A 24,924-nucleotide genomic window follows, 5' to 3' on the forward strand; every position below is an offset into this window, starting at 1 on the left:
GCATAAGATATCTGTACAAAAGGAATAGGAAGGAGGTGAATTGCTCAGCTTAGTCATCCATTTACGATTTTCAATGGAAAATTGCATTGTCAGTTTCCATTATGCCTGCACAAATTTAGACAAATTAAAGAGTCAACTAAGTAATTATTGATAACATACATGTGTATGAAGTAAAGCAGGAAAGCCTTGTCAGTCATTTGGAACTTCTCAGATGTTACTAGGAGTTCTATTAGGAAGAAGAGACATTACAAGAATGATAATACACCTGATGAAACCAATATGAGACACAGCACTGATTTTTTCAGCCATCTCTCTAATTTGGGATTGGGGAAGGTGAGAGCAGGTGGAGATTTTGTAAATGGAACATTAACAGAAATCACTACTGAGAAGAAATATTATATCTGCTTCCAGACCCTGTACCTTATTAGGATCCTTCTGTTAAATGCCAGAAGAATGATCATTCAACCTGACAAAAGGGTACAAGATAAATAAATAAATAATCAATCAATCTTTGGACTTATACGGGATTTTAATTCTATAATTCTCTTATTTTATGATATTCTGTCAGAATATATCCCGACAGGTCAGTGTCATATTTTATTCTGAAAACAGGAACATTCTGTTTTTCTTTCTATAACAGAATGCTCATTCTAGAATTATAATACAAATCCTTGGTTAAGTCATGTAATGAATCTGATCTTCTGAAATGGACTATTAATTTGACATTTCAAAATTACATTGAAAATATCTCAAGATGGAGAGTTACAAATTTCCTTTGCTAATCTGTTTTTTCTAAATGCTTATTTATTTTGAGAGAAAGTGTGCACACACACAAGTGAGGTAGGGAGAAGAGACCTCTAGACTTCTAGAAAGGGAGAGAGAGAATCCCAAGCAGGTTCTGTGCTGTCAGAGCAGAGCCTGACTTGGGGCTTGATCTCATTAACCATGAGATCATGACCTGGGCTGAAATCAACAGTGGGATGCTTAACCAACTGGGCCACACAGGCACCCTGCAAATCTGGTTGGAGTACTTGCAAATATATTTATCTGTTAGCAATTTAAATAGATTTTTCTTTTCTCCCTCTCTGAAGAAAGTAAAACATGGGATCATTACAAGTTATTTACATTTTTTACATAAATATATATACACACAATCTTTGTGTATATATATATACATGAGTGTGTTTCCAATTTGATTATGTTCATTCAACAATATGTTTTAACATATTTCATACCAGTTTATAAAGATATATATCATTTATGTTATGTTGTGAGAAGTTGTGTATGGGTCTACCATGGTTTCGTTAGCTATTTATATGTTAATAAATAGTAGAATTGATTCCATGTTCACCATTGTTTTCACCATTACAGAAAACTGCAACATGTATCAGTGATGATACATTTGTGAGTCTTGTTCAGGTATTTCTGTTAAAAAAATTTCCTAGAAGGGGAACTGCCATGTTAAAAGATGTACACATTTGAGATTCTCATAATTACTGTTAAACTGTCCCTAAAAACAGCTGTAGTAACTTACACTCCAACCAAAGATATGCAAGAGCATAAGAGTGCATGTAACTGCTACATCTCTATCAACACTTTATACATCATGGTCTTTAATTTCAATCAACTAACAAGAATACCTCATTTTAATTTATTTTGCTTTATTTGTTATTGAGTTCAAGCCTCTTTTTCTTACATGTAGTGGCTTTTTGTATTTCTCTTTTAAAAAATTGCTTATTTTTTTCCTCTGACCATTATCTTTAGTATTTTCTTCTTATAATCTTGAACTTGATTAAATTTACTAACATTTATTGAGTTCCTACTATGGGCTGGTCTACTCGCTCTTACTTATATAATAGGGTAATAAATACAAGCATAGATGTTCCCCTGGGGACTTAGAATCACATGAAGAAATACAGTGGGATGTTAAATAACTATAATAAAATGTATTGAGTGCAATACTATGTGAACAAAGAGCTACACAAAGCCAACATTTGCTCTGTAGGAGGGCCAGGGAAGAACACCACAGAGGATTTCAGAAAGATCTTTTAGATGGGTCATGAAAGATGGTTGAAACTTTACACAGTAGAGAATGGACAGAGCCTTTAGGTACAAAGAGAATAGCGGTAGAAAGGGCCTTAAGACATGCAAATGCAATAATTATTCATAATACAAACAATGCTGGCTTAGATCATAAGGCTCTGTTGGAATAATGTGGTAAGAAATGAGCCAGAAGATCAGACACAGACTTAATGTACTTGCTTGCCATTCTTAAGAATGTGTGCTTTCTCCTTAATCCTTAAGCCAAAGGAGAAATGTTATTTTTAAAGGATCATCCGAGTAGTAGGGCAGAATGGCTTTCGGTGGGGAAATGTAGAATACTGCCTGGGATTAGGAGAAGTGGTAAAGAGAGGATAACAACAATCCTGATGAGTAAATACAGAGGACTGAAATAGCAAGCATATCAGTAGAATCAAGTGAACGTGGTCACTGAAAGCACATGCTTAGCCCCATTATTTTCTGGCTTCTAATAGCACTACTCATATCTGTGACAGCATTTATTGCACTCATGCCACAAATGTATGCAATCATGCATGTATCTGCCAGCCTACTCCACTACAGCGTGATTTCTTTCCCTTTCAATTCTTAGACCAGTGGTTGAACAAAACATAGTGTTTCACCAAAAGAAAAAATACCAAGTTTCCTGACTTTCCTTGTGTTCGGTTTATGCCAAAATAAGTATTTGTTAACCTGATGCTTTTTCTACCCATTGTTTTAACTATCTAATGACTCACCACAAAGTGTTTTCTTTTGCTATGGAAAAATCCAGTGATTAGGGTAATTTGAAACCACAAGAACTTTTAATTGTTTTTAACGTTTATTCATTTTTGAGAGAGAGATAGTGTGTGCGCACGCATATCCAGGAGGGGCACAGAGAGAGGAGGATGGAGGGTTCAAAGCAGGCTGTGTGCTGAGAGCAGCAAGACGGTGTGGGGCTCCAACTCACCAACTGTGAGATCATGATCTGAGCCGAAGTTGGATGCTCAACCTGAGCCACCCAGGTGCCCCTGAAATTACAGGAACTTGATTGAAAATGTGAAACAACCCAATAACTGTAATTTTTTAAAAGGATTCATAGGTTTGTCACTCTTCATAGGCATACCACCATATGTAGATTTTTCATAAAGCAAGGCTCATTTTTACTACAGTGGAGGATAATCAATAATAGCACTAAATGGTAGACATGTGCACCCTACTATAGGTCTTCGTACACTGTGATTAATAGTTTTATTTGTGTTTTTGATCCCTGATTTTTTTTATATTTGTGTTAGATTTCAACACTTTCATTTGTGCTGCTAAATTTTGTCTTGAAGAGCACTGAGTACACAGAGGTGAACAATTACACAGGTGCTAATGTCTCATCATGTGTATGACAGCTTCTTAGTGGTTTGGGAATTATGAATGGGCTCACGAATGAGCAAAAAACATAGGACTAAAAGATGAAGCTAGATTTCTGGTTTGTGTAACCTGTTGTACCAAGAAACCATGCACATTACAGACTACCCATAAATAAGTGTTTTTAAGGTGGGTAGTTGTTTTGGTTTTATTTTCTTTATGTTGAAATGAAAAAAAAAAAATTCAGCCTTTCATCCCATTCTTACCCAGGAAGAATTCACACCAGTGCCAAAACTCCTTTCATCCAAAGCTATGTTTCCCAGAGCAAGAACAAATGACACAGGATATAAAAGTATAAATACAGGAGGGACGTCATTTAAGTGTGCTACACTTGGGCAGCAGGGCAGGAGCACCACCCCTGGTGGGGTGGGTTCACTTTAGGGAGGATACCCTAGGGACGGCACAATGAACAAGTGGAAGTGTGGAGTGAGTTGATATATAGGCAGCAGCTGTAACTCGAGCTCCAACACGTTCAAGGAAACATGAAACTGGGACAATCCACTGTGTAAAGAGGACAAGGGCAACTGGCTTAGGGCAAACACAAGCATGCCTGCCCAGAGTGTCTTCCAGGGACATCTAGGTGCAACGTCAGCACTTTAAGACAATTGGGAAAGTAATTCACGAACCAAGTGCTCTGTGGGAGTTGGTGCCATATTTTATCCCAATGCATCAGTGAATTATAACTTCAGATACTTTTAAAATAGCTTTGGGGCTGCTTTTTTTTCCCTTTTTTTTTTCCAGTGGATAGTTTGGAGTTATTTTCTTTTGGCGGGGGGGGGGGGGGGTTGTTTTGGATTATTTCCATCTCCTATTTTGAGAGATATGTATGTTAAAAGTTTTCCAAAAAGTTTGATTATTTACATAACTAAGAGCTGAATATGTATTCTAAAGTTCATTTAGTCCAGGCCTCTGACCAGGAAAAGGGAAATCCTAAGCAATTTAAAACTGGCAGTTGTATATCTAAGCTATTGTTAAGGATCTCCAGAAATAGAGACTCACCCACCACTTCTGCCAGTCTGTTCTCACATTTATACTCGAATTACAAGCAAATGCTGTTTTCTCCTTCCTTAGGCCTACATCAACACACTCTTGTTCTAATCCATTTCCATTGTTTAGTCCTCTGTGGACCAGACTCCCACTGCCAGCTTAGTCCAAGTTCTTTTTTCTGTTTGTCAGCTCATATTTTCCTGGCCTACTTTTCCTGCTTACAAATGCAATGCTATCAAGACACTTCCCTTTACACAATTCTAGACTGCCTGATGTACAGACACTAGTAACAGACATTTTTTTTTTAACTGCCAAGTAACAACCACCTACTAAGGACTTTAAAAGTCTCTGCCCATACCATTTCCAAGATAATGGGAAATTAGCAAGTCAGACAGAAGCAAGAGGAAAGGTTAGGGAGTCACTGAAAGTATAGCAATACAGCTGCTGTGATGAATGGAAGAGGACTGTCACAGGTTTGGGAAACTAACCCTGGGGAGCACATTAGTGAGTCGAGGTGATAGCAAGTAAAATAAATAAAGCAAGTAGCTATTAGGACAAGGAGGCTGAATGTCAGATCAGTTTCACAGAAGAGGGATCTAAAACACTTTTAGCTCAGTGAAGACAGCACTCTTTCTCTTAAGCAGATAAAGATAATTCAAGGGGATATTGACTACATGGATTTTATTTCCACTGAGGACCTAACAAGAAGAAATTAATTTATGTCAGCAGAGAAAGGATTTTCATTAAATTTAAAAAGGAAATTCTGCCCAGGAAAAGTTATTAAACACTCAGATGGAATACTGAGAGGGAGAGAAAATGAAATTGCATTAGTTTATACAGGCATCATTTAAACACAAGGAAGATTCTCATTTGTGTGGAGGATATACATTCAGTTATTATTATTTAAAAAAAGAAGGAATTACAAGTTCAGGGCATGGCCTCAGGAGGTCACACGGCCTTGATATGAATGCCAACTCTGCAATTTCTTAGAGTGTGAACAGAGTAATTTTGTTTAATGTTTATTTATTTTTTTAGTGAGAGAGAGAGAGCAGGAGAGGGGCAGAGAAGGAGAGAGAAGAGAGGGAGAGAGAATCCCAAGCATGCTTCTCACTGTCATCACAGAGCCAGATGTGGGGCCCAATCTCACAAACCGTAAGATCACAACCTGAACCCATATCAAGAGTAAGACGCTCAAATGACTGAGCCACCCAGGTGTCCCTACACTGAATAATTTTAAAATTCTCTCTGTGCCTCAGTTTTCTCAGTTGTGAATTGGGGCAAATAGCACCTACTTTATAGGGTTGTGGGAGGATTAAATGAATTAGTATGTGTAAAGAGCTCAAAACAGTGTCTGGCACAGGGTAGGAGTTATCCAAGATTTTGCTATTGCTGTTGCTACTATTGTTAGTCAGTAGGACAAAGTCCAATGACATACTGCCAGAACCCAGACTAAAGAATGATTATATTTTATGTGACTAATTGTTACACAATAATGAATTTGTCCTTGTCTTTTTCGTCCTCCTAGCTCTCCAGCTCAATCTCAGGGATAGAAGTCAAAAAATTCATGTTCTAGTCCCCTCCTTCACTAACTGGATGTGATTTTTCTTATTTTAATTCATCAGTTCTCAGGGTTCTGATTGTTTCAAATCCTGTTCGTTCTCTGTCTCTCTCTCCCAGCCTTCTCCAACACTTACTTTCCCCCCACTCATCTTCTTTTCTCCTATCTCTGTTCCTCTTTCAGTCTCAGGTCTCATTTTCTCAATTATTACACACCCCAAGCTCGGCAGCTTCCCTGAGGCCTCATCATCCTTCCATCCTCTATCCCTTGTGGGCAGATGACACTCCAGGATTATATATTTGGCCCCAATCCAGATCTTTATTGCCTCTATTTAGGATAAAACACAGCATTTTCTGTGTCATACAAACAAGGACTTTGTCCAGGATGGATAACATCTTGGGTCTATGGGAAGGAGAGGTGCCCATCATTCTTTATTTCTAAGGACTTCTGGGAGAGTGCACAGTTCTCGGCTAACAGCCATAGAGGAGTGCCATTACCAGATGAAGAATTACCCTAATTCTGAAGCTCTACCTCTGCCTGTGCTTTATGAAGGAAATCAATGCAGAGAGAAGAGTAAACAATGGATGAAATTCAAGTGAAAGGAAAAACAAAAACTAGTAACAATGAAAAACAACTTCAAATGCTTTTTGTAGCCAAAAAATATATAAATTGTGATCGAAATAGAAAAGCCATATTATTTTAACTCTACCATTCATATCTAAGCAAAAGTTTAAGGGGCCACAGGGAGGAAAATTAATGATGTACGAATCCCAAAATTTTCACGTAATGATAGAAAGTGACCAAGAGGGCATGTTCTGAAACTTGTACATGACTCATTTAAATATTAAGAAAAATTCTTATAGATTCTCCAACTACTCTGGTAAAAGAGATTTGAGAGATATTTTTGATTTTAAAAGTGGCTGTTTCAAAATATCCCTGTGGCGGTCTTGGCTTATTCTGAACTCATTAGGAGCTCATTAAATAGGTTTAACCCTCTATTTTTCTTACGGATAGAAGTTTTAAAGAAGTCATTATTAATATTAGTTTATTGTTTTCCATGTGTTTGAACATATTGTGGCTCATTCCTATAAGTAAATATTATTATTTAATAATAATAGCTAAAGTTCCATCAAAGCAAATTAATCTTGGTAACTGTCAGAGAAATCTGAGAGCAAGATTTACTACAGTTAGATTTTCATACAACCCCCAGGCATAGTTGAGATGCTGTCAATCAATAATATGAAAATGCTATTTTGCACAAACTTCAAAATCTCTAATCCCATGCCTGATCACAGAAAGTCATTTGTCTTACTATAAGCATAGAATTTTCAAGTTCCTAAGGTCTTGTGTAGAAAAAAATATATATTACATAGACTACCTTAAATCATAAAGACATTTTATTTTTATGACATGTTTAACAAATATATATTTGTAAAAATTTATTTTAACATGATTTGTATGTGTATATATGCGTGTGTATATACATATATATACATATATATACATATGTATATGCATATATATACATACATATATATAAATACATACATATATATATATGTATGTATATATATTTTTTTAACATTTATTTATTGAGAGGCAGAGAGAACAGAGCATGAACAGGGGAGGGGCAGAGAGAGAGGGAGACACAGAATCCAAAGCAGGCTCCAGGCTATGAGCTGTCACCACAGAGCCTGATGTGGGGCTCAAACTCACAAACCATGAGATCATGACCTGAGCCGAAGTTGGATGCTTAACCCCAACTGAGTCACCCAGGCACCCCTTAACAGGATTTCTAAGACTTAAAAATACCCTCTTCTGCTTACATTATATAATGTTCTCATTTATGTCATATTTTTGTATCTTTCTGTGTTTATCTACATACACACATATACATTTATTTCTCAAAAATACATGTTTCATTATTTTAAAAATCTTTATTTAAAAATCAATACTTTATGTCACAGGAAGTTGATGCAATTTTTAAAATACGGGTTCATAAATGTATCCTCTTAAACATTTACTTGTACATTTGGGTCATGAAATATAATATACCCCTTTCTATATTTAAGTTTTCAACTGTATAAATTGAACATTTAGTACCTTAAGCATCATATGTAATAATTTTTAATAAATAATCCCATTATTTGCTGAAATAATCAACGTTGCATTCAGATAAATGGTTTAAGCTGAGAAGTAGTATCTTCCATATGGCAGCTATAGTTATATGCTACCATGCCAGCTATTTCCCTAAGGAGAGTCCAGGCACGCTTAATTATAGGGAGACATCATTACTTAGAAGAAAAACATGAGTCTTTAATTTCCTTGCCTCTGTTGGACTGGGGAAGTTCATTCTGCTGAATCTAGCAACGTCTGACTAACACGTAAGCTTAGCTGGTTCCACATAAAAGGCCCGGTATTGTTAGGTCACCACCAATAGCAGCTTCTACACTGTGATCAGTATTGTTTCTGTTGCGGAATGTCATCCACACAGAATTCATTATGTCTATAATTAAATATAGAAAGCCCCTCCTCATGTTAGGGCACTTGTGAAGCAACTGTTCCTCTTGGCAGTTCTTCCTTTAACTTTTGGACCACCAGATCCCTCCTGGGAACCAATCTAAGAAAGTGCTATTGAAGTAGCACTCGGTTCTACAATGTGGCATCAGTGTATTTCTAATTACAGTCCAGACAGTTTTGAGCGCAAGTTACTAGACCAGAGTCCAGGTCAGCACTTTGGCTTGCCAGGTCAGACTTGTTCTCCTCCTACTTCCTTCCAATAATAGTTTCTCATATATACGAGAAATAGCATAGGGAATACATTTTTCTAACTTTAAGAACTGTTCCTGAACTCAATTTTAGGCGATGTGTTGGGAAGTCAAACTTACTTATCCAAAAAGAGATACTACACTCTCATTATGTAATTTCAATTAAGTGCCCAGTGTATCATCATCTATAGCTTCAGCAGAACCATGTTCTAAACTCAACAACTCTAAGTGGCTACCTTTGTGATGGGGACAGATCTTTCCATTTATGCTAAATCACCATGAAATTTTATAATTTCAATAATGTTATCTCCCAGATTCTGAGATGGATATAAATTTTGTGTTGCCTGTTTTGTGAAACCTAAGTATTTTCATTCAAAAGATTAAGAATTAAATGCACTTCATGGAGTGTCTGGATGGCTCAGTTAGTTAGGCGTCCGACTTCAGCTCAGGTCATGATCTGACTCCCGGTTTGTGAGTTCAAGCTCTGCGTCAGGTTCTGTGCTGACAGCTCAGAGCCTGGAGCCTGCTTCAGATTCTGTGTCTCCCTCTCTGTCTGCCCCTCCCACACTCACACTCTGTCTCTATCCATCTCTCAAAAATGAATAAACTTTAAAAAAAATTATAAAGGAATAGTTAAATGTACTTCTTCAGATTAATTTAGCTCTTTAGGTTCAATATACAGAGGCTTTATTTGTAGCTACATTAAAGTAGAATCAACCCATTAAGCATAATATTAATAGAAGGTCAACAAAAGCAGAAAATAAGCAAGTGTTATAGAAACAGAGTGTGATGAATTCTGACAAGCTATTTTGTTTCTTTATTATCATGATATTAGGAAATGGCACTAAATTTAAGGGTCTGCCATGATCTCCAATTCTGAAAGCTTTATTTCAAGTCAGGCATTCATATCAGCAGCAAGATGACAACTCATAAACAAATTCCCAGCGGCCATCAGCTATCTGTTAAGTGAAACACACAGGTTATGTCATATAATGGAGAGAGTTGCCTGCTGGGGTAGTGGACACACCCGGATTCAAATTTCAGCTCTGTCATTAAGCTATGGGATTTTGGCAAGGTAGCTTTGCCAATCCACAATTTTCTCCTCTATAAAATGGGAATTTTATAAAACCTATCAAGTAGGATGTTGTAGTAATAAATAAGGTTAAGATGGACAAAGCACACTGTACGAAGCTTTTCACTCAGTAAACACTGAATAGTAGTTACAATAATTTCAAATTGTATTCAAACCCCAGAGGTGCTTATGGCACCAAGAAAGGAGGGACATCTAGTACAACTTTTGAAAAAATTTGATGCCTAATATTTTGGGGGAAGAAATCATGTATATTTGTAGATTTAGATAATTATATGAGTTATGATTAGACTGGAAATGTTTTTTCCAACATCCAAACACTCATTCAAATATTTATCGAACCCTTACAACATACTCATCATCCAATTACTTAAAATTCCAGTAGTTGAGCTGTCCTAAATGGAAAACTGAGATTGCTTGAATATGTTGGTAGGACTTTTGCTTAATAGGTGCAAATATAAAATAGGAATGGTTTATTGTTTTATGTATGTGTTTCTATTATAAAGGCACAAGAAATTGGAAACAAGTTAAAAGGTGTACCAAGGTTTAAAACAGAATACTCACATTACCCTTAAATGTATTAACATGTATATACACTTGCTTTCCAGAATGTTCTTTGGATTTGTGTTACAAATATTTGAACCTTTTGTCTACCGTTCTAAAATATGGATTTCCATTGAGAATTCCTTCCTAAGTACATTCTTACATGTATTTAGGGTATGAATATGTACACATTGTGTGTATTCATTTAGCATCATTCTTTTCATAAGTTAAAGAAATTTTTAAATTGAGATAGAATATACATAAAGTTTCTTACGTGTAGATACTTCATATATGTAAAGCTTAAGTGTATAGTTCAGTGAATCTTTACAAATATATATATCCATGTAAACACCAAGCAGATCATGTGAAAGGCTCCACTGTGCCATCTTTTAGTCCATATTGCCGAAAGGTAACACAAATTCTGAACTCTATCACCAGAGTTTAATTGTGTCTGTTTTGAATTTCATATAAATAGAATCATAATATACACCCACTTAGTTGCTGCCTTAAATTGTTTATTTCATTTGTTTAGATTTTTACACAGAAGGAACAAAGGAACCATTGTCTTCTTTACTCAGCTTGTCTGTACTAACATGTCAGTGTGTAATAAGAAAACTACCACATCTTATACACACTATTGAGTATGAATGATCTAAATAAACTTCATTTAAAATGACCCCAACATAGATTTACAGAAACATGTTTAACATTTCACTACTAACGTTCACAAAATTTTAGGGCCATCTATGCTGCTGCTGTTAGATATTTCTTTCAAATGTTCACATTTTTCTGGGAGTTTATATCTATTAACTACTCACACCCTGAAATAGGTTAGCAGAAGCTCAAATGTATTAGTTGTCTGATTTTGTGTTTCTCAATTTACAATCTTGAAAATTGAAACAAAGAACATCAGTGACCTTACCTTATCTGTAGCAGTGATTTAGAGGCAATGCCACATCTAGAATTCAGTTAGAATTTAGTTTTTCAGATGACATGCCACATTCTGTTTACACACATTGTGTATATAACATGGCAGGAAAAGATTATGAGAGAGCACCACACCCATTCCCATATCCAAGTAGAAACACAGAATCTATGCACAAGAGAAAAAAAAAGCCATGCAATTTTTGAAGAGCTCTGATACAACTCACCAAAAGACTTTTTGTATCTAAAACCTAACTGGAACATTTTAAGACTTATTATTTAGCAAAGACCGAGAAATTTACCAATTCCTAAGTTTCGATTAATAGAAAAGGGACTGTGCCATAAAATTATACATAAGTACACAAGGGAAAAAAGTATATAGGTTTTGCATAATATTATTTTGCATAACAAACTCAAAACTTTTAGAATACAAAAATGATTTATTCTGAATTATGTCATAATCACATACACTTCTTGAAAGTACAGTTTGCATAGAAACTTCTAACAGTAGCTTTATTATCTCCAGAATAAAATAAAATCCAAATATCTCTGGGACTTCATTTTCTATGATCATTTATAGGAGTTAACCCTGCAAGCAATGTGGCCACTAAATGTTTACTGAGAAAGGAAGATAAAACGTGGTCAATGACTTTTCAGGAACCATGGTAGCTTCAGGTATTCTCACAATATAGCTAACAATAGCATAAATATTATATAGTGTTAGTCCTTCCTGTAGTAAATCAGGAGTTGTTTTGTTTTGTTTTTTATAAGTTTATTATCACATTTCATTTAATGGTATCCAAAGCTGGAACATGATTTCACTGGCATATATGTAAATGTATGCTAAAATATGTTTACAATAACTACAAGAGTATCTTACTTGAGCTTTTAAGCTCAAATATAGTATCTAGCTTCTTTGCAGATACATGTAAATAATTTTAACTTATAGGAGAGCCTCAAAGACAAATCATAAAAGGATAAGTCCATTAAATACCTATATCTATATACTAGAGTAAATATAGGAAACATCACTAAGTATAGGATTGAGATGAATAAATGTATTAGTTTATATGGAGGGTGTAAGTTTTTACAAATGCATTTGTGTTAAAGGCTTGCTTAATCATAATAAAAATTCTCAATTAGAATAAAAAAATTAAGTACCTACGTAATACTTTTCTTTATTGCAGCAGTTGAACTATTGAAAGCCTAGAATTAATCAACCGATATATACCGTTACAAGAAAAGCATATTGAACAAGGTTCTTGGAGGGTACAACAAAGAATGACATTGCCAATGCGCTCCAAGTCTATAGACTTGATGGGTTTATCTGAGGATATTATCTTCATGAAAATCCACAGAAAGTGTTCAAATACTTCTTGCAGATAGAAACAAGAATTCTTAACAATGAATGGCCTTAGATTTCTATGCTTAACAAAACTCACAAAGATTCTAAGTTCCTTAAACAAAGAACCTTGTTTTTCCCCATGTCCCCCTCGTTCAGTCTCCAGCTTAGAGTGGGTGCTTAAAGAAATTCTGTGGACTGACAAACAGAAAGTAATGTTTTCTCTTTTTTCCCTGGCCCCCTATCAATGTGTTCTCTACACTGTAGCCAGAGTGACATTTTGAAATATAAATTTGATAATGGCACCCTCCTGCCCACCTTCCACACTAACCCCTTCCATTGTTTTTCCATCACTTTTACCATAAAGATTCAAATCCTTGCTTGATATGATCTAGAAGGCCCTGAAAGACCTGGCCCCACTCCTCTCTATAAAAGCTCCATCCTCAAGGGCATTCTCTCAGTTGTTTGAATATGCCACAACACTTCCTATAGCAGGCTTTTGTACCTAGTATTATTACTCTGGCTAATCCCTTCTCATCTCTCAGATTTTAAACATCAATTCTCAAGGAAACCTTCTTTGATAGGTGAGTTCACACTATTTTAAGTTCTCAGAATATCATGTACCTGTCCTCCAAAATACATACTGCCATTTTAAGTCTCCATTTACTTTTTTTTTTTTTAATAACTGTGTCTCCTCATTGGAGTGCTAAATCTAGGAACGTAGGAGCTATTTCTGAGAATTTATTCACCATATTTTTCCCTGAGCCTACTACTCAGGCACATACAAAGCTTCCAATCAGTATTTGTTGAATAAAGAAATGAATGTAGAAATGACTGAGTGAATACGACTGTCTCTCTGGTAACATTAGTAAAGTCTTAGAAAGAAGGGACTTTATTAAATGACATCTATCACACTGCCATGTTTAGTAATTTATAGTAAATAGCCATCATAAGGTGTATGTGTTCATGACCATTTAAATAGAGAAAGTAAATAAAAGTGACACTCACAGTCTAGTATGAAATTTTTAATAAAAATGACCCTTAAATACATGAAACCTGAAAGTCATAAAAAAAGTATAACTTCACTTCTCATTGATCAGCCTTTTATTCTAATTTTTAAGCTGGATAGCCATGGAATTCACTAATTCTTTTAAGCTGCTAAGAAACTATTAGTCCTTTTAAGCAGAAACTTATTAAATAATAATGGTCCTGGGGCACTTAGATGAGTACGGTTCACCGAAAAAGCTATGTACCCCATAAGCATCCATCATTCAAGAAAGATGACATTTTTGGATAGTTGAGTTCTGAGGCTGACTTTCAGGGTCAAAGAACATAAGCGATGCATAAGTTAGTTCTGTTCTATCAGCCATTTATATATATATATATATATATATATTTTTTTTTTCCTCCTGAATAATGCCTGAACCTAAAAAAAAAAAAAATCAATCATAACAAAAATGGAAATCTTATTGAGCAGAGAAGAGAACACAAGGCTCTAGAATACAAGTGCCTGTACTCCTACGCAGGCTCTGCCACTAACCTGGTCATGACACATAACCTTTCTTGTGTTCTCCTTCCATTGCTACATAAATGAATACATAAAACTTGCTAGGCCTGAATAAAGTAGAGTAAGGATGAAACAGAGCTCATTAAATAAAAATATTCTAGAAAACCATAGATACAGAAGTTGTGGCAACACATTCTGGGCCAGAAAAAAAAAGGAGAGAAAGAATATTATCATTGTCTTTTTAGTAGTTCTTACTGTATTTTTAATATGAAGTCAACCAAATGATACTAAATATTAAGTTAATAGAGAAATTTAGTCAGAACTAGATGTAATTTGAATCTTATTTAATGTTGGCTGTTAATTTTTTTCCTAAATTTTCTATAATGAATGTGGATTTGCTTCTAAATTAGTTTTTAAAAAGAATGTGGCAATCAGTGTAAATACTGGCTACAGGCAGGGTTTTGCTTATACTTCATCTGAATAGAAACCATCTATCCCTAGCCATCAATACATGATTGGTGTTCAGAGAGGCATCCATTCTCAATTAATTATTTAATAGTCACTTGACACACATGAAATAGAGAAAATACACAAAATGGAGCCAATCCTCCTGGGCTGATCAACTCTGCCTTTAACACTCCATCTCTCATTTCTGTGATAATCAGAAGAATCCAGCCTTTTGTTTTCCTTTCATGACTAGTGGTGATCTTTGCACTCTGTTTCCAGATCAAATTTTCAAAACGAATCAATGCTCCAGAACCATCCTGATGGATTTTTCTTTTCTGAATTGAACTACCTTATGCATCAGGTACTAGACTGTTCAATTATGTATCTTGGTAATTCTAAATTCTTCCTGTTATGGAAAGTTATCCATTGGCAAAATAAAATGCATTTCAGAAACATCTAATTCTGCTTCTCTTCAACATATTACTTTTGCCATGCTTTCTCCACTCTTAAGTGTTCCTGATTATGCATGATCCCTGGTTCCCTACATTTAAAATGCACAAAAAAATAAAAAAATTTAATTTAAAACACCCTCCCACACAGAACAAGCTGTCATTGTGTCATATTTGTTTCCTAATTTAAGGAAGGAAGTTATATCTCAAGTGTCCTTCATTAAACTGCCTGCTCTGTATTTTAAAGTGACATTAGGATACTTAGAGCAATATTCCCATAAAATAATGTTCATTTTTCAAAATTTATTTCTATTAATCAGTGCAGATGTATGGAACTTCAAATCATCATAAAGCAAATCATCGTATGTAGCCATTTCATTCAAGATTTACAATTAAATGAGATTTGGGAGAGGAAAAACATGTACTGTTTTATTTTTGTAATAAATAAAATTAGGCTTTATTTGGTAAAACCTAACTATAAAGCCTGGTGTTAAATCCATGGAAATTTACTGGCCAAGCTGAAGTGCAGTATAGGCCATAGAATACATAGTCTTCTACAATTACTTAGCCAAAATATAATGGGGGGGGAACCTTAATGAAGGCAGAGAATAATAAAATAACCCTTTACATGTTTTTCCCCTTAAACCCATGAAGGCTACAGAACTCTTCTTTCTCTAATGACCAGCTTTTTTCTTTCTAAGTACTCCCTTTAAACTATCATAAATTTTACCAAGTCTTCATTTCTCTTAAAGTCAAATGAGAGAGAACTGCCAAGTCTAATAAGATTTACAAGGGCTACTTCCTCTTATTGGTATCAGCAAAAAAAAAAAAAAAAAAAAAAAAAAAACCCAAAAAACAAACAAAAAAAAAACCAAAAAAACAAAAAACAAAAAACAGGGGACATTATACAATAAAATACAGCCACACGTAAAGCTTTTGTCCTTACAGCTAAATCAGATTTAGTAATCTTTTTAAAAACAACTTCAGTCATACATGTCATTTATCCATGTGTTGACTGTCTTGATTTGACCCATTAGCTATCTACTTTAAACACTGACATCTCTCCTGCTCAGCCACAAATAAATCCATGTTTTATCTTTTGCATATCAGTCACTTTCTGTTCATAGGTTTTTCGGTATTTATAAAATATTTTTCCTTGGTCATTGTCATGTAGCAACATTGGGCACACATTAATGACTGAATTTTATTTATGAAAGGGAGAAAATAAAACTTAAGTATGGTTTTTGTGTGTGAGTGTGTGTGTGTGTGTGTTTAACTCTGCACTGTTTCAATCCTTAAAAACAACAGAAATTACAGCCTGGCCTCAGATAAATATCATTAGCTAAATATACTCAGGAAATCTCTTGCAATCCTTCATATGCATTCCCTATTTTATTAGCCTACAGAAGCCTCCCAGTCCAACAACATCTAAATTTCTGTGCTATTTATCTTCCCAAGGCATGTGCTAATTGAGAAATACGTTATTTAATCTCTAACATTTCTAAATATTAGCTGACCTGTCTCCCACTTCAAGAAACCAGAGAAATCACATAATTTTTCCTAAACTGACAAATGTTGACGTGGACATAACCGCAGAAATTAACATTAATTCCAAGAACCCTCCTCCTTCTAATCAAAACAATTTTCACATGTGCCCCCTCCCACTGCCCCATTTTTCCACAACCAGGAGCAGGACTTTACATTTTCCTTATAAAAGGCAAAGCAGTTCCTACGAATCCTGTTCCCCCTGTCCTTTACCATGAATAACAAACGTGGAGATTTCAACCATACTGAACCACCCCTGCACTTCATTCTTCACCAAACGTGTGCCCAATCTTGTAGATGCTTGTCTGCATTTTATGGGGAACACCTGCGTATTACAGACTTAGAGGTGGTAGAGGAAAGCACAGCGGTCATTCAGGTGGGCCATGGCCCTCTGAAGATGGGGAGCGGCCTAACAACCCGAGGAGTCTGAAGAGGAGAGGTCCTTGTACTTGCCACTTGGAAGGAAGTGGGGCTGGCACAAAGGGTTCCCAGGAGGAATCTGAACCTGGAAATGGGTCTGCTTAAAAACCATTAAGAGGATGCCAAAGGAGGAGCTGTGGGAGGTGATAAGGCCGAGAGGCCACAAACAGGTCTTCACCTTGCAAACTAGCTGCAACACACTGTCCAGAGAAGGAAGACCCCATGCACCAGCCGGCCCCGACTGCCTCGCCCTGCCTCCCCGCGCCCTGCCCAGGCCGAGGCCCCCGGAGGGTCAGGCGTCGGGCCTTACCTTGGCTGCAGTCCTTGCCGCGGAAGCCGGTTCTCGAACAGTCGCACACCGCCTGGTCGTCAACCACCGAGCACACGCCTCCGTTGAGGCACACCCCGCCCTCGCCCTCCTCGCCAGCCTCGCACGGGCTCCCCCCGCCACTGTTGGGCGGCTCGTCGTCCAGCTTCACCTCGCCGCTGTCCACTGGCAGGGCCTGGGAGGAGTTGACCCTCACGTCACGGATCCACCCTTTAAAGGGCTCTCGCTCCCGCACCGAGGCCAGCGTCAGCTTGAGCGCCGCAGCGCGCAGTTCCGGGGGCAGCCCCCCGACAAAGAGGCCGCTGAACACGGTCATGTCCCTGCGCTTCGACTTGACCTCCACCCACTTGGCCTCCACCTGGTCGATGAAGAGCGTGGTGTTGCGGAACTGGCGGCGGATACGCACGTTGTGCCAGGCGCCGTCGTTGACCGGCGTGTCGGCCAGGAGCGTGGCGGGCTCCGCGCAGAAGATGGAGAAGCTGAGCTGCAGGCGGCCGCCGCGCGTCAGGATGAGCTCCAGGAAGTCGCAGAAGCCCTCGTCGTCGAAGTAGAGCACGAGACCGCGGGCGCTGCGAGTCTTGAGCTGGAAGCTCATCTCGCTCTCGCAGCAGGCGTTCCACTTGGGGAAGCGTGTCCACTGGCCCTCAGCGCCCGGGAACTCGAGCCCGCTGCCCAGCTCTGCCCAGCAGCCCAGGAGCAGCAGCGAGAGGCACAGGAGAAAGCAGCCCCCGCGCTGGAGAAGCGCCGTCCCCATGCTCGGGGCTGGGGTGCGGCGGGGGGGTGCCGGGGCCGACAGGGTCAAAATGGTCCTGGACACCGTGACGTAGAAATAAGGGTCTGGAAACAAGTAGGGTAAGGGGATGGGCAGGAGTGGGAGGGATGCGCCCTCCTTTATCTAGCTCTTTTTTTTTTCTTCTTCTTCCAGCAACCCCTCCCTCTCTCCCTGTAGTCCCCTCCCAACTGGAAAACGTAGACCCCAGTGGTACAGGGCAGCAGCAGATCTTCCAGTCCAAAGGGAGGATACACTTTGGAAGCAACGTTCTGGAAACGGCGTTAACAGAAGGTAAAGGGAAGTCACTTATCCATTTGAGTCCGATGACCTAGTTCAAGGGCATCGGTGGTGTCAACAGATGCTTCACTCCTCGAATACTATCATCTGCGAGGTACCATCAGTGGTACCGGGCAAAAGGGAAACAGAGTCCGTTAAGAAGCAAATACTTGTCAGAGAAGTACAAGAAGTCAGCAATAAGCCAGGATCCTTGGATACTTGTGAGTACCTCGAGTGTCTGTCCTCCAGACGTGATGTCCCAAACCAGAAGGGAGAAAAGGGTTCCTTGCCTCTTTACGGCACCACTTAACCCCTGAGTGGCTTCAAAGGCCTGTTTCTTCTGTCATATCATGGACCACCAGCACCCCTGTAGCCAATGCAGAATTCCTTGTGCATGGCCTCACAGGCTGGATTTTGCTTCTCTTTTTCCCTCCCCAACAGTAGGGTTCAAACCCTGAAGCTGTGAAATAGCCAGAAGCTGTTAGGTGTCACAACAACTCCTCTTCTTTTCTCTCTGCCTCTGCGAGGCCAAATTAAGTTGCCAGCATATCAATTGGTTGTGTGTTGGTGATGCATTTTGGTTTTGTCTTTATATTTATAAGGACCCAGAAAATCTGCAGAGAATTAAAATAAAAATTAAGTTCTAAAGGCATTTATAGTATCATATAAATCATCATTCAGTTCAGAAACCAGGTATATAACTAGAGCCATTAGGAAGCCAGAGTTAACCTTATTGGAAGGGGCGTATTTGTCCTGATCTACAAGGAAGACCTGATGTCTCCCAATAGTTAATATTGCACTTTTACAATCAGCCAGTATGCCCTTATAGTTTATTATAACTGTTAATAGGTAACCCTCTTAGGATTTTATACAGATTTGTTTATGGTTATCTTTTACTTTTTCTGAGAAAGTTTATTTTTTTAAATATGACAAGGGGAGCAAAAGAGGCCCCTTTAAGGGCTTCTGCTTATAACATGCACTGATAACATGGACAATAAAAATACATCCTATTCAAATCTCGGTTAATACAGATTTTACAACAGGCAAAACAGATCAAACTGCGACTGGCTTGAATTTGTATAACATTCCTACCATTTTAGGTTTTTCAAAGAAAGAACATTGATGGTTTCTTGGAGGTGTCTTTTAAATTTCACACAAGTATTTTCCTTTTATTAAAAGAATAATCTGTTCTAAGAGAAAACATGTAACTGGAGTCATATCTATTTTGGGCAGCATTTATGTCTCACTTGCCATGACATTAACTCCTCTAAAGATGGGTAAAGTACTTAATATTTTGCCAAACAGTGTAGTGATCCTTACTCCTCTTCGAGTCCTTATCTGGCTGTCAGCTCTTAGAATTTGTGTGGTCAGAACAGCAGTTGGCATGTGTGACACCTTAGCTGCTATGTCTCCAGGATGCTAGAATATGAAATCATGTCTTTGAATCACTCACTATAAAATCACCTCTTTATCCAACCCTAATCTGACAGTTTCCTGAAATGGTGCAGAAATCGTAAGTAGTGAGTTGCTTTTAAGCCTTTTTTGTTTGTTTGTTTGTTTGTTTGTTGCCAAAAGAACATTACTCTTACATTTTGACAAAAAGAAAGAAAGAAAGAAAGAAAGAAAGAAAGAAAGAAAGAAAGAAAGAAAGAAAGAAAGAAAAGAGAGAGAGAAAAACACAAATGGTTCATCTGGTCATGTCAAGCAAATGCAAGCATTTCCCTCAACATTTCCCACTATACCACCCCACCCCCTGCACACACACGCACAGGCACACACGCACACACATTTATTGCCTGGACACAGAAGCTCACTATGCAATTAACACTTTTTCCCCTACAAGCTGAAACTAGCAGTAATTTATGGCACCGCATTGTGCTGCTGCTCCTCCATGGAGGGAGCTAAGAGCATTTCTCTTCAGTACAGAGCAATCCCTACAGGTGTCAGCTGAGAGCCACCAAGCTAGGGGATCCCACTTCAAGTTCCTCCCCAGATGAAATTGATGAGTGGTTCTCTCTTTTTCAACACACACACACACACACACACACACACACACACACACACACAACACAGCACATATAGACACATACACATTGGCCAGTAGAAATAAAAAAGAAATAACCATCTCAGTTGCTTATTTATTATGGCTGATACATTCCACACCATCAGCAATCACCAGCCATATCTTGCCTATTCCTGTGCCAACCCCAAAGAAAGGTGCTCTTAAAAATCATCCTAAGATAGCATATTATTCAATATACTCTCATTTTTAAGTGGACTCGGACATCTGCCAATTTTTCAGTCATTTTGCAAAATAAATCTGAAATTTCAAGATCAAGAGTAGTGCTTTGAAACCATCCTGAAGCTTATGTGTTAGAAAATCTTTGTGGTGTGGGGGGGGGGGGAGAGAGACTGGATTGGAGCTGATTATTTTATTAATTAATATTACATATATCACAAAACCTTTCTTCACTCCTCTCGTCTTCCCTCCTCCACTAATGCATACCTTGACAATTTTTTAAGGAATGGAGGAGAGGGGGGAAACACATACATATTCTTACCACAGGGAGGTCAACTGACTCTCCCAGTTCTTAGAGGAAGCTCATTGTGTGTGAAGAGTATCTGTATTTATATGGAGAAAGAGGATTCTCTCTAGGTGCCGGAAAAACCTGGTGAGTTCACAAATTAGAGGATGAAATAAAAGGATCTGAAAAACAACCTTACTGCAGCCAAAGGAAGAAGCGCTCTAATTCAAAAGCAGACTAACAGCCTCATTAATCTTTTCTTTCATTTCTAGAATCAAATTCATTCCCAAGCCACTGGAAGGATCGATACAGTATGCTCGTCCGCTGCAGCTGCATTTATTTTAATATGTTTATAACACACACACACACACACACACACACACACATGCACACATATCTTTCCATGCATCCTTCAATATATACATCACCAAGAACCTGAAATCTTTGGGATAATTTTTAGAAGTGCCTTTCCCCCCCACCCCCTCGCTTTTGCAAAGTCTCTTAATACCAATGCACACCCAAATTCTCCCTGGCTTTCCCGCCCAGTCTCCAAGCTCCATCTCTAATACCAGTGCAGTTTCTTGGAGCCTGGAGTCAACTGCACAAATTAAGGATAGGCACAGCATGGGGCTGATGGGGAAGGGAAATAAAGATGTACATACAGATATATTTTATTGCTTTGGCTTCTAACTTGTCTGTTTTCTTTCTTTTGCTAATAAATCACTGCATTCAGCCTTTAAGTTACTCTCCTAGTTCCACCATCTCATCTTCTTGCCATCTATTTAAAAAGCTTCATGCAAAACAACGAAGATCTATACTCCTCCACCCTCCCACCACCCATCCTTCCTTGTGCATTTGTGGCAGCTCCTGGCTCAGTTACAAGGGGGAAATATATCCTTCTCCAGCTTGCCTCGCCCTATCCCCTCCCCCAACCCAAATTGAGCTTCTTTACCTGCCCGGTTATTCCCCTTAGCTCGACCCAGAGCCTGAAGCATGCATCGGTCAAAGCGAATTTCCTGAGGTCTGTGGATAAGGCGACTGCCGCTGCCTTTTCAGAGGCGTCAGGCTTGAGCGTCTATCTCCAGGAGTGCGGGAGGGGAGAACAGGCAACGGAGGGGAGCAGGAGGAGGAGGAAGAGAGGGAAAGAGCTGGGAAGGAGGAGGCGGTGGTGGAGCCTGAGAAGGCTGGGTTACGTGACGCCGGGTGCTGTCCTTCTGAAAGAGAAGGGCGGAGCTGAGCTCTCCGCAGTACCATGGAGAGCGGCGGGCCGTCCTCAGGCAGAGATCCTGGTGGGCTGGGCCCGCGGGCACAGCCCCTCCAGGTCGGGACGCTGCGGTGCGAGGTGTTTATATCTCCGCTTCATCCCTTTGCAGGGGAAGCCCGATCCTGGAGGCGGGGACCTGCCGCAAGAGCTTCTAACTTGTCACCACCCACCCTACCCCAGAGAGAGAGAGAGAGAGAGAGAGAGAGAGAGAGAACCAGAGAACCACGTAGCCTACTGAGCATGCCCAGGCCCCTGCTAGACCCACGGAAACCTGTGTGGAGATTCCACTTCTCCGGGGTTTAGTCGTGATTGGGCGAGGGTACCTGAAAGGGTGCCACGGAAGAGCTGGGCAGCTAAAAGAAAGGGGGCAAGAAGTCAGTGATTTAAGATGAGCTCCGGGTTTACTTGCGCACTTTGGTCTCCTGTTTGGAACCCTGAAAAGCTGCAGCTCTTCGAGGAATGCAGGGACAGCAAGACCCACACAGTCTCAGGCATTCCCCTAGATCCAACGTCCCTGCCCCACCCCTTACTGTGGCCCTAACCTGAGCGATCTTCAAACCTTCACGATCTGCCTACCAATTGTGCCAGAAAGACCTAACAGGCTAATGCACCAACTTGTAAACCAGACTCAAGTCTGTCTGACAAGGTGCTTTCTGCGACAGCCTCTTGTCACCCCCCAGCTTTCCGTGCTCTGCCTTGGCCACGGGCATTCTGAGCCAAACCAAGTTCTGTACCTGTTTAACTCTTCTATCCGTCTCCTCCTGTCTTTTGCAGCTGGTAAAACCTGGAGGAAGTGAAACTCCGTGCGAGGCTCTAACCATATCTTTGGGCATGCCCAGTAGACATTGCTGGGTTTGGTGACAAAGGAGTTAACTTTCAGGGAGCTTGCAGAATAGGTGGTAGAGAAGTCCGAAGTGTATGGCTTTAAATTACAGTTTGAGTGCTACGGACATTTAAATTCCTAACCCTATTATATTCCTAACTTAGGTTAGTTTTAGAGCAGAAAGATCAGACATATTCATTTCAACACCACAAACCTAATAGCTCCAGTCTCAAATGCTATAGGATAAGACTATTTTCTGCCTCTAGGCCCTATAAAGCAAGACTGTAAGAACTAGACAAATTCAGGAGTACTGAAATAACATACATTCCAAATGCAATATTCATTTCCTTCCAAAGAAACCATAACTTATTCCTATGATAAGCATATTTATACTTTCACTACATTTGTAAAAGAGTCTAAATAACTTGAAGGTAGGAACCACAAGTTTTATTGTTTCTATTGCCTTTACAAAGACAGAGTGTCAAGTGATTACATGTATAGAAACTAGAATCAGGTCATCTGGGCTGGAATTCCATCTCTGACATTTACTAGCTGTGACCTTGAGTAAGATACTTAACATTACAATACCTCGGTCACCTCATCTATAAAAAGGATATAGTAATAGTTCCCACATCATCTGTTTGATGTTGTAAAGAACAAATAGATTAAATGGGCATAAAATATTTGTAATTGTGTTGAATAAATACTATTTTTATTAGTTTCAAACCTACTTAGTTCTGCTTGATCCAATGGAAGTCACTTCTCTGAAATCCAGATTTCTTGGCTTTAAAATAGGAATACTAGTGATTTCCAACTTATTCTCCATATTTTCTTTGGGAATGGACTGAAATAATAATGTTGCCATGATTAAAAAATAAAATAAATGAAATTTTAAATACTGTAGAGCTAAATCTCAAATTTAATGCCTGATCTAAGGTTATGCAGTCAAGAAGTGAACTTGGACCAAAAGAAAAAAAAGAGTCTACTTAATTCAGGGACTGTTTTGATTTTTCTAGCATTTACCATTAGGTTTTAGAGCAAACAGCATATAAGATACATCCATATGTGTCTAGTATAGAAGTAAACCTTACTGCAAAAGTAAGTGGAATCAACAACCAATTATTAAGAATTGAATTAAAAGTTTCCATAATGCCCCTAAGATCTTGCATGTATATTCACCAGTAATTCCTATGGTGATGACAGATTTCTAGATGCACTCATAAGAGTAAAGCCCTGTCCCTTACCGGAATCATAAAAACAAACAAGCAAACAAAAAAACACACACACATTAATTGACACTATGGTATATGACCTGAACAAGTATCTTGTTTATTTAATTTTGCCCTTGCAAATTTTGATCTTATCTTTAATTGGGCTACACAGAACTTCCACTGTATTATAGTTTTCACTGGGCTCTCTTCTGTGGTTTTGATTCAAAGATGTGTTAACATTCTTACTTCTTATGCATAAGGTTTAAAACAAAAAGTCAAGTCTTCTGTGTCTGCCCCTTATGCTCACACACACACACACACACACACACACGCTCACACACACACACAAGTAAGGAACTACCGTAATAATCTGCTTTGCAGTTATCAGATTTAAAGTAACTACTATATCTAGTTTAAGGAATATGGACAGCCACAAGATCTGTTTGTTTTATTCAGTAAATATGCATAGGGAAAATTATCAGTATGTGCTTAGAATGGGAAAAAAATTACAACATAATTTAGTGATAAAAGCTCTTACTTTATTTTAAAGTATGACTTCCTGTGTTGTTTCTATAGAAATTGCTTCAACTTTCTGAGAGTCTCCTCATCAGTGAAATACGGATAATGGCATCTCACTTCATAGGAGTTGATGAGGATAATACCAATGTTTAATATTACGTGCCTACTCC

At 38.5% G+C, this 24,924-nt stretch overlaps 1 protein-coding gene across 24 annotated transcripts in view; it reads right to left on the reverse strand.

Annotated features, from left to right (window-relative positions):
• Positions 1 to 23,007, reverse strand: part of NRXN1 (neurexin 1) — a 1,120,881-nt gene extending 1,097,874 nt beyond the window's left edge. For 6 of the 24 annotated variants that reach the window (XM_027072472.2, XM_053200578.1, XM_053200576.1 and 3 more), the window contains exons 1-2: positions 21,890 to 22,352; positions 17,347 to 19,026 (exon numbers count right to left, since the gene is read on the reverse strand). In XM_027072472.2, the coding sequence (XP_026928273.1) occupies positions 17,347 to 18,118 (772 nt within the window). In that variant the 5' untranslated portion in view covers positions 18,119 to 19,026; positions 21,890 to 22,352. Of the gene's footprint in view, positions 1 to 17,346; positions 19,027 to 21,889; positions 22,365 to 22,935 lie in introns of those variants that run through there. The other 18 variants (XM_027072485.2, XM_027072479.2, XM_053200583.1 and 15 more) reach the window with 6 other exon arrangements.
• Between the last annotated feature and the right edge of the window lie 1,917 nt (positions 23,008 to 24,924).

The sequence above is a fragment of the Acinonyx jubatus genome, chromosome A3 (genome assembly GCF_027475565.1).
Source record: "Acinonyx jubatus isolate Ajub_Pintada_27869175 chromosome A3, VMU_Ajub_asm_v1.0, whole genome shotgun sequence".
Lineage (NCBI taxonomy): Eukaryota > Metazoa > Chordata > Mammalia > Carnivora > Felidae > Acinonyx > Acinonyx jubatus.